Below are 12,260 nucleotides of genomic sequence, written 5' to 3' on the forward strand. Positions count from 1 at the left end.
CCCGCCTCGGCCTCCCAAAGTGCGGGGATTACAGGCATGAGCCACTGCTCCCGGCCCAGTTTTGTATTTTTATAGAGGTGTGGTTTCACCATGTTGCCCAGGCTGGTCTTGAACTCCTGGGCTCAAACCATCTGCCCACCTGGGCCTCCCAAAGTGCTGAAATGACAGGCATGAGCCACTGCATGCAGCTATCCCAAGAATGTTTGGAGTGTTCAGGGTCAGTGCAGACTCTTGTTAACTCCCTAGGTTCATCCCATTATAAGTGCACCCCTGGACATTGCACAAACGCTTCTCCAATTCCTCCCACATCTTACTTGCCTCGTTTGCATGTGGTTTACGGTATTGGCGACACGAGGGTCCTAGAATGAAGGTCATCTGTAACAATAGCTTCACGGTTCCATGTGCTGGAATAGTAACTGCGTTCTAGGCTCAGCCACACTTGTGGTTACGCAAACATCCACACTTTGCAACCTCCTCCACCTTATCTTGTGTGTCTGTCAAGCATCTCCTCAGAGTTCATTGACTTCATTAATTTGATTTCTACTAACTAACCTGAGATATTTCCGTCTTCTCATAAATAGTTTTACTGTATGGGCCGAATGCCGTGTGTCACGCCTGTAATCCCAGCACTTTGGGTGGCCGAGGGGGACGGATCACCTGAGGTCAGGAGTTCGAGACCAGCCTGGCCAACATGGTAAAATGGTGCCTCTACTAAAAATACAGAAATTAGCTGGGCGTGGTGGCAGGCACCTGTAATCCCAGCTTCTCAGAAGGCTGAGACAAGAGAATTGCTTGAACCTGGGAGGCGGAGGTTGCAGTGAGCTGAGATTGAGCCACTGCATTTCCGCCTGGGGAATGGGACAAGATCCTTGTCTCAAATAAATAAATAAATAAATAAATAAATAAATAAATAAATAAATAAAATAAAGGGCCAGGGGAGGTGGCTCGTGCCTGTAATCCCAGCACTTTGGGAGGCCGAGGCGGATGGATCACGAGGTCAGGAGATCAAGACCATCCTGGCTAACATGCTGAAACCCCGCTTCTGCTAAAAATACAAAAAATTAGCCGAGCGTGGTGGCCTGTGCCTGTAGTCCCAGCTACTTGGGAGGCTGAGGCAGGAGAACGGCGTGAACACAGGAGGCGGAGCTTGCAGTGAGCCGAGACTGCACCACTGCACTCCAGCCTGGGTGACAGACCGAGACTCCATCTCAAAAAAAAAAAAAAAAAAAAGAAAGAAAGAAAAAAAAAAGATTCAGCATTATTTTCCAGGGTTAATAAATTTGTTCAAATAACTAAAACCGCATTAAACAAAAATGTCATTGGACAACAAATAAGCAATCCAGACCGATATGGTCCCAGTCATTGTGAAGATGAGAAAACTTCATCTTTATTGCATTTTCCCAGGCAGCGCACTGCACTGTCCTCTTTGAAACACACAGCTCCTGTCCTCCTTTCAAACACATGTCCTCTTTAAAGTAACATACAAACCTTTCAATACAAGCTAAAAAATTATGTCTGAATTCTCACAATTCAATAACAAACACTCAACGTCCAATAAAAATTTATTTTTACAAGAATTTCTGGAAAATGCCACCTAGCTATAAATATAATAGATATATTATGTAGCTACTCTAGGTAATGACAGTGCTCCCTTCAGCAGCACATGTAATAACAGATAAAAGGATTTAAAAATAAAACATTTAGGATAAAAAGAATCCTCTCTTAAAAATGAAAACAGAATTATATTTATATGTATATAACAGGTGTAACAGCCATCACACAACTTCATAAGAACAGTGTCATTTAAAAAATACTTGTATTTCTAAACTAGTGAAATAAATGTAGTAATAATGCCACGCCCATCATTTTCAAAATAAACAAACAAAATGTATAGTATATATTGGACATGTTAGTATATACGGAAGGCATGTTAAAAATCACAACTGAATTCTCACAATTCAGTAACAAACACTAAACAGAAAATAAACATTTCTATTTACAAGAATGTAGGGGAACTACCACCTAGCTATACATATAATGGATATATTAGGTCAGTATCATAGATAACAAGAGTGCTCGCTTCGGGAGCACATGTAATAATAGATAAAACGATTTAAAGAGAAAACATTTAGGATAAAAAGGATCCTCTCTTAAAAATGAACACTAAATTATATTTATGTGTATATAACAACCATCAGAGAACTCTATAGGAACAGCATGTTTTCAAAACTACAAAAACTCCAGACTCTTTTAAATCAACCTAGTAATAATTGTATGGCCAACATTTGAAAAATAAACCAATAAAATGTACAGTATCTATTAAACTATCTCTTAAAATCCTATGGCAGTAATTTCATATTTTACAAAGAATTCTGTGACAATCTGAGCGCCTGCGCTGTGCCTTCAAATGCTCTGGACTGTGGCAACCAAGTCCATAGGAAACAGGAACTCCAGCTTCCAGCCCAGGGGAGGCTGGGATTCAGCAACGTGAAAAGGGAGGTTTTGCCGCAGGAAGGGGTGGAACCAGAAACACCCCTGGTTTCTCACTTTCCCTCCACTGACTCCTAGAAGTACCTCCATGGCTCCTAGGAGGAAAACCTGGTCACGGTATTTTGCCCCTTCTAGAAGAGTCCAGCTTCTTCTAGATGATCTGCACAGGAGGCTCCTCTATCCCTTCCTGGTGTCTGGCATTAGCGTCGCGATCAACTTCCTGCTGAAAATTCCCATCTCCCCTGGGCCCAGTGTTCTGGAAGTGAGAGAGAGGATGTCACACTTCAAGGAGGGAGATCTCTAGACAGGAAGGTTATTCCCATCCCACGTCAATCCTAACTAGAGTTCAGAGCAATGTATAAATCCGATTTTATCTCTAACCCTTTATTGTAAACCCTGATTCTGAACCATCATTTTTGATTCTGGTACTCACACTTTCGTGAGCTTGACTCCACAAATCACTTAATACACCCAAGGTCAGCCCTAGTGATCTGCTTCATAGCAAGGACTTTGGGTGGGTCCACCCAGGGAGTAGAGCACCCTTGGAGGACGTGGCTTTGGACTTCATCACACGTGGAGCCTTTTATGTTGCTGAAGATCTAAACTTTTAACCATGCTACAAACGTGTCTAACACGACAACCTCAGGAACCAGCAGACCAGATTCCTAATCCCAAACCTTAATCTCTCATGTTTAAGTCTAATGCTTGGTCCTAAATGTGGTTAGCTGCACAAGATGTCAACCAAATCTTCACTGAATCCTTTCCCCAAATCAGTAACTCAAGTGTGTCAACCATAATGAACCTCCCTGGACCTAGGTAGCATTCTCATTTTTGAGAAAGAGTGTCACTCGTGTCACTCTGTCATCCTGGCTGGAGTTCAGTGGCAGAATCACAGCTCACTGCAGCCCCGACCTATGGGGCTCTGGTGTTCCTTCCGCCTCAGGCTCCTGAGTAGTGGGGACTAGAGGTGCCCACCAGGACGCCCGGCTAATTGTTGTATTTTTTGTGGAGATGGGGTGTCACCATGTTGACCAGGCTTGAAGCCGGATCAAGCAGTTGGGTTCCTCGGATTTTTTGATAGATGAGAATATTCTGCCTTTACCCCGGAGGATATACACGTACCTTCTCTCAGGCCGATGACCTCAGGCCTCCATGTCCCCAGAGCTCTAGGAAATGAGGGTGCGTTCTCTGGCCCACACCCAGTGCTCTGGGTCATAAGCCTGGATCTGGAAAAACACACACCACTTGAGAAGCCAGGGACTCCCCAGGAAGACCCCTCCCTGCCCTCCTCCAGCCTCCAATCCACCCCACCCCTCCCCACCCCCACCTCCTCATATGGCCCCACCTACCTCCTCCATCTCCTCGGGGGAAACCCACGTCCTCCAGCGCATGGAACAGAGGAGCTGGTATCGAAGCTTATGGAACAAGGGTCGCTGGGAGTAGTTCTTCCCGTAGAGGAAGGAGAAGATGTCTTGTTTGGGGGCCTGGTTGTCCTCCTCCATGTCACTGGCCAGGTAGCTGGGGAGAGAGATCAGGTTGCTGCTCAGGGGCCCCACCAGGAGGGACCCCTGCCTGAGGGCAGTTTCCCAGAGAGGAGTGCGGGGAGCATCCTCAGCTCAGCACCAACAGCCACCCTGCAGAGAGCCCTGCCTTCCTCAGGAGGCCCCGCTGGACAGAGACCTGCTGAGGGCGCCTCTCACACCTTCAGGAAGGAGATGATCCAAGTGGTGGCTGGGAGTGGTGGCCCTCGCCTGGAATCCCAGCACGTTGGGAGTCCAGGCAGGAGGATCACTGGAGGCCAGGAGTTAGAGACCAGTCTGGGTAATATGGCAAGACCCCCAATGAATTGGAAAACAACCCAAGTCTTATCCTAAGGGTGTGTCCTGCCATCCTTACACAAGACAGATGACATCACCTCATCCTAGTCCCCATCCCTGTTCCTCCCACACCCCCTTTCCTTGACATGTATGCAGACACCTGTCTTCCCCCTCCATCATAAGTGCCCCCAAGGACAGGAACCTAGTGGTGTGTTTCTGTAAATCATCTCTCACCTACCAAAAGGCCACTAGAGGCCTTTGTTTATCTTGGTGCATGAATTCAACAAGCATGGCTGCGAACTCTCTTCTCATCCTTCCTATTCCCTGGCACATATGATGTACTTCATAAGGTTTTGTTGAATAAATGAATACATGAATGAATGAAGGAAAGAAGGAAAGATTTATCTTACAGGCAAATGCCATATGAATTATTCCGTAGAGTCAATATAACACGAGTACTTGCAAAACGAAAAGAATTGTGCTGAGTGTTTCAGGAATACTTTGATATTTTGGCTAATTGGGTGGCTCACATCTATAATACCAGCACTCTGAGAGGCTGAGGTGAGAACCCAGGAGTTCCAGAACAGCCTGGGTGACATAGCAAAACCTCATCTCTACTAAAAATCATAAAACTTGGCTAGATGTGGTGGCATGCACCTGTAGTCCCAACTACTCAGGAGGCTGAGGTGGGAGGATCACTAGAGCCTGGGAGACGGAGGCTGCGGTGAGCTACGATCAGGCTACTGCACTCCAGCCTGAGGGACAGAGCAAGTCCCTGGTAAAAACAAAAACAAATCTTTGATATTTTGACAAGACCCTGCCTTCAACAGGGGTCTAGTCTGATGGGTTTGAGGAAAAGGAGGGCAGATAAACGAATCCAAAACGTCACATCATCCTAGGATGTCACTAAAGTGCTGTGGGGATGCAGAAGCTGGAAGATCAGGGAGGCATCGCAAAGGCTGTGGGGTTGAACTGACTTTAAGGAATGGGCCATTCCCTTCAGATCCACATGTGTGCAGGACATCCAGACAGAAAACACAAAATCCAAATGGAGTGGAGGGCATTTGGGAGGAGTGGCGAAAGCAAAAAATGAAACATGAAGATGGTAGGCAGGTTTGGTGGTAGAAGGATTGCAGAGAGGGTTGAATTCGCCCTATGGACCCGGGCCTCCATTTGGAGACAAATCAGCTAAGGAAGTTGTTCAGGTGGGCAGTGAAGGGGTGGCAGCTGTGCTTTGGAAAGCTATTCAGGCAGCACTAGGAAGCCCCGTGGCTTGGGGCAGGACTCGCAGGAAGCCCCAGCAGGGAGTATTTGATGATGGATCCGTGTTATGCGAGGACGACCTGAATTTCAGCCCCTGTCACGGGAACCTGGAGGAGGAGGATGGAAAATTGCACTTGGTGTTGATATGGGAAGGAGAGAGACGAGAGAACCAGAAATGGCTGCTTGCTTGGGGAGCAGGGTCGTGTCCACGGCTTTCCTTTCCCCTTAGGACGGGTTTACGTTTCCTTTTGTTTGATTCTACTATTTGTCAACTGCATTTGTGTTTGTTTTTAGAAAGAACAGACTAAGAACACCATAGTATAATCTTATCGTTTTTATATACAGAGTAAAGAGGAGAAATAGGGTAAAAAAATAGATGGAAGGTTGGAATCCCACTTCGTCCACTGTCCCAGGGTGTGGGATATTGACAGGTGGGAAGCAGCAAACTACTCACAGAGCCAGGAAGAAATGGATGCGTTGGTATTGCCATGAGAAGAGGCCGGCACGGCTAAAATACGCTATGACCATAGCCAGGAGATACTGATGGAGAGAAGGGAACAGAGAGAGACAAAGGTTGGTCACATCCTGGAAGAGGAAGATGGTGGAGATAAGGGAACAGGGGCTGGGGCGCGGTTGTCTATCACAGAAGGAACCTCAGTGTTGGGTGACTATGCTCATTGGGGGCTTGCGGGTGGAGAGTGTTCAAAGTCAGCTGCAAATCCAGGAAGTCGGAGGAAGGGAGGTCTGTGATGCTCCCATGATGATGAGCTCCAATGGGATCACTGGAGGGAGTGTGTCTAGGGTGGCTAATGTCAGGAGGGTCTTGGTGAGCTGGGGTAAAGGACTGTCCCAAAGATCTGAGAGGATAGGGGTCAGGAGTTTCAAGACTGGCCCAGGGCCTGGATTCCAAAGGACCCTGTGCAGAGGCAGCGGCCACCCATCAACTATGCAATAGGCTACCAGAGCCCCGAGGGAGATGCTGACAAATGATGAGAAGACCTAGAATAGCTGGGGGCGGTGAATCACACCTGGAGTCCCAGCTATTGGAGAGGCTGAGGCGGGAGGATCACTTGAGCCCAGGAGGCTGAGGCTGCAGTGAGCTATGATGGCACCACTGCATTCCAGCCTGGGCAACAGAACGAGACCCTGTTTCTGAAAAAAGAAAAATCAAAACGTGGGCGCCCAAGAGTATGGAATCAGCAGGTGGGAGATGGTAGAGGGAGAGAGGAGAGCAACTGTGGGTTTAGACGCTGCACCCTCCCCCAGGATGTGTGTTAAAACAGGAACACAGTGGAGTGGAGAACAAACTTACCTTGTCTGACACCCTCAGGTCTTTGTCCCAGGCCAGGAATTTTTGAACGACAGGATCCCCTGTGAAAAGAGAGCCTGTGTCAGGGTGAGAAGCGGAACAGGGTTGCTGTGGGAGCAACAGAGCAGAGAGGAGAACTGTGTCCCTCTGGGGGAAGTCTCAGGATTGTGGCCAAGGCTTAGGTGGATGGGAGAAGAGAGAAGAACTTTCACTGGACAAGGAGGGAGGCTTCCGCTCTGAGATTCCCCTGAGGAGAGGCCGAAGGAGGCCTTTGGTGTCAGAGTCTACAGGATGAAGAGCTGTGAATAAGCCATGATGTCCTCCCATCAGACAGGAAGGGACCACTGCAGAAGTCATAACAGAATTCCCATCATTGCTTCCTGAGATAGTCACAGCTGGGTGTGCCCATGGCCTTGTTATCCCCCTCCACGGATGGAGACACTTAGGTTTAGAAAAGTCATCAAGAGACATAGAGTTTCAGAGGGTACAGCGGAAACCAAGCTTTCTTTTATCTTTTATTTTATTTTATTTATTTTATGACAGGGTCTTTCCCTGTCAACCAGGCTGGAGTGCAGTGGTGCAATCATAGCTCATTGCAACTTCAAACTCCTGAGTTCAACAGATCCTCCCGCCTCAGCCTCCCAAAGCGTCAAGTTCTCAGGCATGAGCCACTGCACCTGGCTAGAAACCAAGCCTTCTTATTTCAAGTGCAGACCTTTATTAAGACTAGCCCAATCCTCTATCTCCTAAGCATCCTCCTCCCGCATGGAGCGCTCACCCCCCAGGAGGGCATATTCTTCTTACTGGGAAAGTGTGATTATTGAAAGATTCCACTTTTTTAAAAGGACAGGGTTGGAGGTGCTCTTTGGGGTATCCTCCTACCAAGCAGCCTGTTGAAGGCCTCGTGGTGCTCAGGGAGCACGGAGGATGCTCGCTTTCGCTTCAGCTTCATCTTGAGTCCACACAGCGTCTCCGCCACCCAGGTGTCCTCGGGCTCAGGGGCGCGCTCCAACTCCAGCTCCTCCTCCAGCTCCTCCTCGGATTCGTCTGACCATTCCATCTTCCTTTTCAGGCCAAGGGATTGAGGCTGGGGGCTGGGATCTACCCAAGGGGCTGAGTGAAGAAACCAGGCCATGGTGTCATGTTTCTGCCATTGATCACCTTAGACGCCCCGACCCAGGAACCTCAAACTACTCTTCCATCCTCCCCAGCCTCGCAGACTGTCGGCTTCTCCGAGCCATGTTTCCACCTTTCTCCTTTGCTGATCCCCATCTGCCTCTCCCTTACCTCCCCATTCTTCCAGCTCTCTGTCCTCGAAACATTTCCTCATCACAGAGAAGAACTTTCAATTGGAGAAAAACGGAAAGGTTCCCTTGAGCTCTGTCTCCTCTCTCTCTCTCTCTCTCTTTTTTTTTTTTTTTTTTTTTGAGATGGAGTCTGCCTCTTGTTGCCCAGACTGGAGTGCAGTGGCGCAATCTCGGTTCACTGCAACCTCCGCCTCCTTGGTTCAAATGATTCTCCTGCCTCAGCCTCTTGAGTAGCTGGGACTACAGGCATGCGCCACCATGCCCAGCTCATTTTTGTATTTGTGGTAGAGACAGGGTTTCATTATGTTAACCAGGATGGTCTCGATCTTCTGACCTCCTGATCCGTCCACCTTGGCCTTCCTCTCTCATCTTTTGAGCGCATCTCCTGACCCCCTTCATTGCTCCTCACACTTTCTTTCCATGTGGCCATGCTTGGCCCCACTCCCTGCACCCTCCTTCCCCGATCCTTGGCTTCCTGAGTCCCTCCTTTCTTTCCCACACACCCTACTCAGGTGCTCCAGGTTCCCAGTAACTGGCCCCCTTCCCTCTCCTCAGTCAATCATCTCCCATCGCTTCTCCCTCCAGTCACCTCACCTGATGGTCCTGGCACTTCATCATCCACCACCACCTCGGGGGACCGCACTGATGTGCTAGGCTGGGGGCTCTCCTCCTCAAACGGGGGGTGCGCTTGACCACTGGCCATAATCTCTCCCAAACGCTTTGTTTCTGTCCACAGAACCTAGTCCCTGTTCTGTCCAAAGCCTTCTTCCAGACTCCGTTAGGACCCAGAAGAGCGCGTTTCTCTTCTGGAGGCTTGGGAGAAGTTAGGAGTGAAGAGCAGTTCTGAGAAGTTGCTGTTGTCCACCTGAGCTCCCAAGCACCCAGAGTCCGGTCCTTCCAATCAGGAGAGTCGGAATCTCTGATGTCATCGGTCGTTCCAACCTGGCAACCAGTTTGAAGAAAAACACGTGTAACTGCCAGACTGATCTCTTTTCTTGGAGATCTGGGGTGAACGGTATCTCCTGGCAATGTCCCAACCTCTGAGCATTGTCCAAAAGCATCCTCAGGGTCTCTGCATTCCTCTTTTCCCTGTCCCAGCAGAGGTTGTGTCCTCTCCACTCTAAACTTGAGGGATGTTGGGCTCTCCTCCCCACTTCTCCTTCCCATTTCAGAGTCCAGTCTGGTGAGAGAGGGAGGAAGGTGGAAGGAAATTTAGGGTAAGCAGAATGATGAGACCTTCCAAGAGTGAGATTAACATATACAGGAGATCCCGGGTACGTTGACTTGTTAAATGGAGACGTTACGTCAAGGTACTCAATGTGGCAAAGCGTTTTTGCTGAATGTTTGCTGATATTCACTATCCTGGATCCTATACTAGGGGAACACGCATCCTTTGCTCTCAGGCATCTTTGAGTCCGAGAGACATTTTGAGTAATGAAAATCATAGGAGACTGTCCATGGGTTCGTCGTACAGATCTTCAATGGTGTCCAGAATTTCAGGGTATCCATGGATCACCTAAAGCCTTCCCCTCCAGTTCAGCTAAGGAACTCTGGTCTATATATCAACTATTACAACATATCTATTTCACTTGACCCCAAAATTTTCCTACTATTTATGTATTTTATGAATAAAATATCCTGTGTATAAAAAGACTAAGGGGAAAAATCTCAGCCAGGCCCAGGGGCTCCTGCTCATAATCTCACTCCTTTGGGAGGCCAAGGCAGGAGCGTCACTTGAGGTTAGGAGTTCAAGATTCGTCTGGGCAACATAGCAAAACCTCATCTCTACGAAATATAAACAAAGTAATCAGGAATCGTGGCACACACCTGTGGTCCCAGTACTTGGGAGGCTGAGGCAGGAGGATTGCTTCAGCCCAGGTGTTTGAGGCTGCAGTGAGCTATGATTGCACCACTGCACACCAGCCTGGAGGACAGAGTGAGACTCAGTCTCAAAAATATTTTTTTAAGAACAAATAAAAATAGAAGAGCTGGATACTATCTCAGATACCATCCAAAGAACCTGTGAGTTCTGGCACAGCTTCCTAATGGGCTCCTAGGAGTCTCTCGCTGATGGGAAAGGCACAACTGAATGAAGAGGCAGATCCCGTCGCTGTGGAAGTCCAACTGTTAGGAAACTCTGCTTACGTTGAGCGGACCTTCGCATTCACGATGCTTTCAACCATCAGAACTGGTTGGATCCTTTTACAACAAAACAGAAAATCATCTTTCTCTCCTATTTAATAGGCTTTCAAACATTAGAAGATCAATATTCTGTTGCCATTAACATTTCTCTTCTGTACCACGTAAAGTTCTGATTAATCACTCTTCAAGCCAGTTTTGCATATTCCTCTGTCTTCTAGGCACCTTCTGTAGACAGGCTACAATAAGGCAGCCATCTTAAATTATGTGAATACACTGTCCAAAAATGAGCTAAACAGTCCAGGTTTCATCTGATATGTTCAGGGAAAAACAAAACTGTCACTTCTCCCCTTCTCTTTTCCTTCAGTGATGCAGGTGAATACAACAATGGCTGTAGGTATGCACCAAAAATATCATTAGAGTGAAACAGAAGGGCTTTATTGGCTGGGCATGGTGGCTCATGCCTGTCATCCCTACACTTTGGGAGGCAAAGGCTGGAGAATCACTTGAACCCAGGAGTTGGAGACGAGTCTGAGTAATGTTGTGAGACTCCGTCGCTCCAAAAACATTTAACATCAGCCTGGTGTGGTGGCACACACCTGTAGTCCCAGCTAGTTCGGAGGCTGAGTTTGGAGGAAAAGAAGTGCTTTGCAAATACCAGCCTTTCAGCCTAAGGATCTCAACTAGGAACATTAAGATACAGATGCCAGGACCCAGCCCCACAGATTCTAATTCCAAAGGACTGAAGTGGGGGCTGATTAAACTTCATCACTGGAGTCCATTCAGATTTGGAACTCTCTGGGTGGGGCAGCGCAACAGAGATCCCAAAGAAAGCAAAATCACTCTCAAATGAAATGAGCAGGAAAGATTTTTTGAGCGAGGTAAGTAAGACCTGGGCCTCACACGGGAGGGCTGTCACCAGGCTTTGTATCCTTGGCTTAGTGGGAACTTCTGAAGCAGCCTCCAAGGCCCCTGTATGCTGGTCGACAAGCCCCCTAACATTGGCTCACAACTGTAATTGCAGCACTTTGGGAGGCCAAGGCAGGAGGATTGCTTGAGCGCAGGAGTGCAAGACCAGCCTGGGCAACTTGGCGAAACCCTGTCTCCACCAAAGTAGAAAAAACTAGCTGGGTGTGGTGGCGCCTGCCTGTACTGTCAGCTACTTGGGAGGCTGAAGTGGGAGGATCATTTGAGCCTGGGAGGCGAAGGCTGCAGTGAACCGAGTTAGCGCCACTGCACTCAAGCCTGGGTGACAGAGTGAGACCGCATCTCAATTAAAAGAAGAAACCCTAAAAATTTTAACTGAGGATATAAAAGAACTGAATAGAGACTTACAAAATGTCTAAATGATGTTTCAATATGGTAAAGCTGTACATTCAATCCAAATGAATTTAGGAATTTAATGCAATTGCAATCAAAATCTCAGAGAGCTTTCCCCCCGCAGCTGTTGACAAAACAATGTAAAAGTTTATCTAGAGAATTGAGTACTTAAGGAACTATCACAAAAGAAGAATGAGAGGGAATGTCCACTGCCAGACACCAAAATGTGTTCTAAAGTGAAAGTGTTACAACAGCATGTTGCTAGCGTCACTCCAGGCAAAAAACCTCAAGTGCTTTAAGGGCTTGGGCAAGTATCTTGCTCTAAGATAGGCCTGACTTTGTGAGCTGCCTAAAGGCATGAAAATTCACAATTTTCAAAGACACTTCTGACCAAAACCAAAACAAGACCAAACACAAATCTGGATCTGGAGGCCTGAAACGGGTTACAGTGTCCCCGTTTATGATCCTTGATACAATAAAGAGAATAGAAAGTTCAGAATAAACCCAAGTTTCTATAGGAATGCATTAAATGCTGTCACGGCATATCCCAGTAGGGAAAGTAGAGATGATGCCACAAGTGGTGCTAGCACAACTAGTTCATTATTTGGAAAATAG

The 12,260-nt window shown here is 47.5% G+C and overlaps 1 protein-coding gene across 1 annotated transcript; it reads right to left on the reverse strand.

The window, feature by feature from the left end:
• Positions 1-1,365: 1,365 nt before the first annotated feature.
• SPDYE4 (speedy/RINGO cell cycle regulator family member E4) lies at positions 1,366-9,115 on the reverse strand. Its single transcript, XM_063657060.1, has 7 exons — positions 8,781-9,115; positions 7,762-7,992; positions 6,883-6,941; positions 6,025-6,110; positions 3,840-4,008; positions 3,613-3,716; positions 1,366-2,746 (listed from the first exon to the last, which is right to left on the reverse strand). The coding sequence occupies exons 1-6, from the start codon at positions 8,887-8,889 to the stop codon at positions 3,657-3,659; spliced, it is 714 nt and encodes a 237-aa protein (XP_063513130.1). The 5' UTR covers positions 8,890-9,115; the 3' UTR covers positions 1,366-2,746; positions 3,613-3,656.
• Between the last annotated feature and the right edge of the window lie 3,145 nt (positions 9,116-12,260).

The sequence above is a fragment of the Pongo pygmaeus genome, chromosome 19 (assembly GCF_028885625.2).
Source record: "Pongo pygmaeus isolate AG05252 chromosome 19, NHGRI_mPonPyg2-v2.0_pri, whole genome shotgun sequence".
Taxonomy (NCBI): Eukaryota; Metazoa; Chordata; class Mammalia; order Primates; family Hominidae; genus Pongo; species Pongo pygmaeus.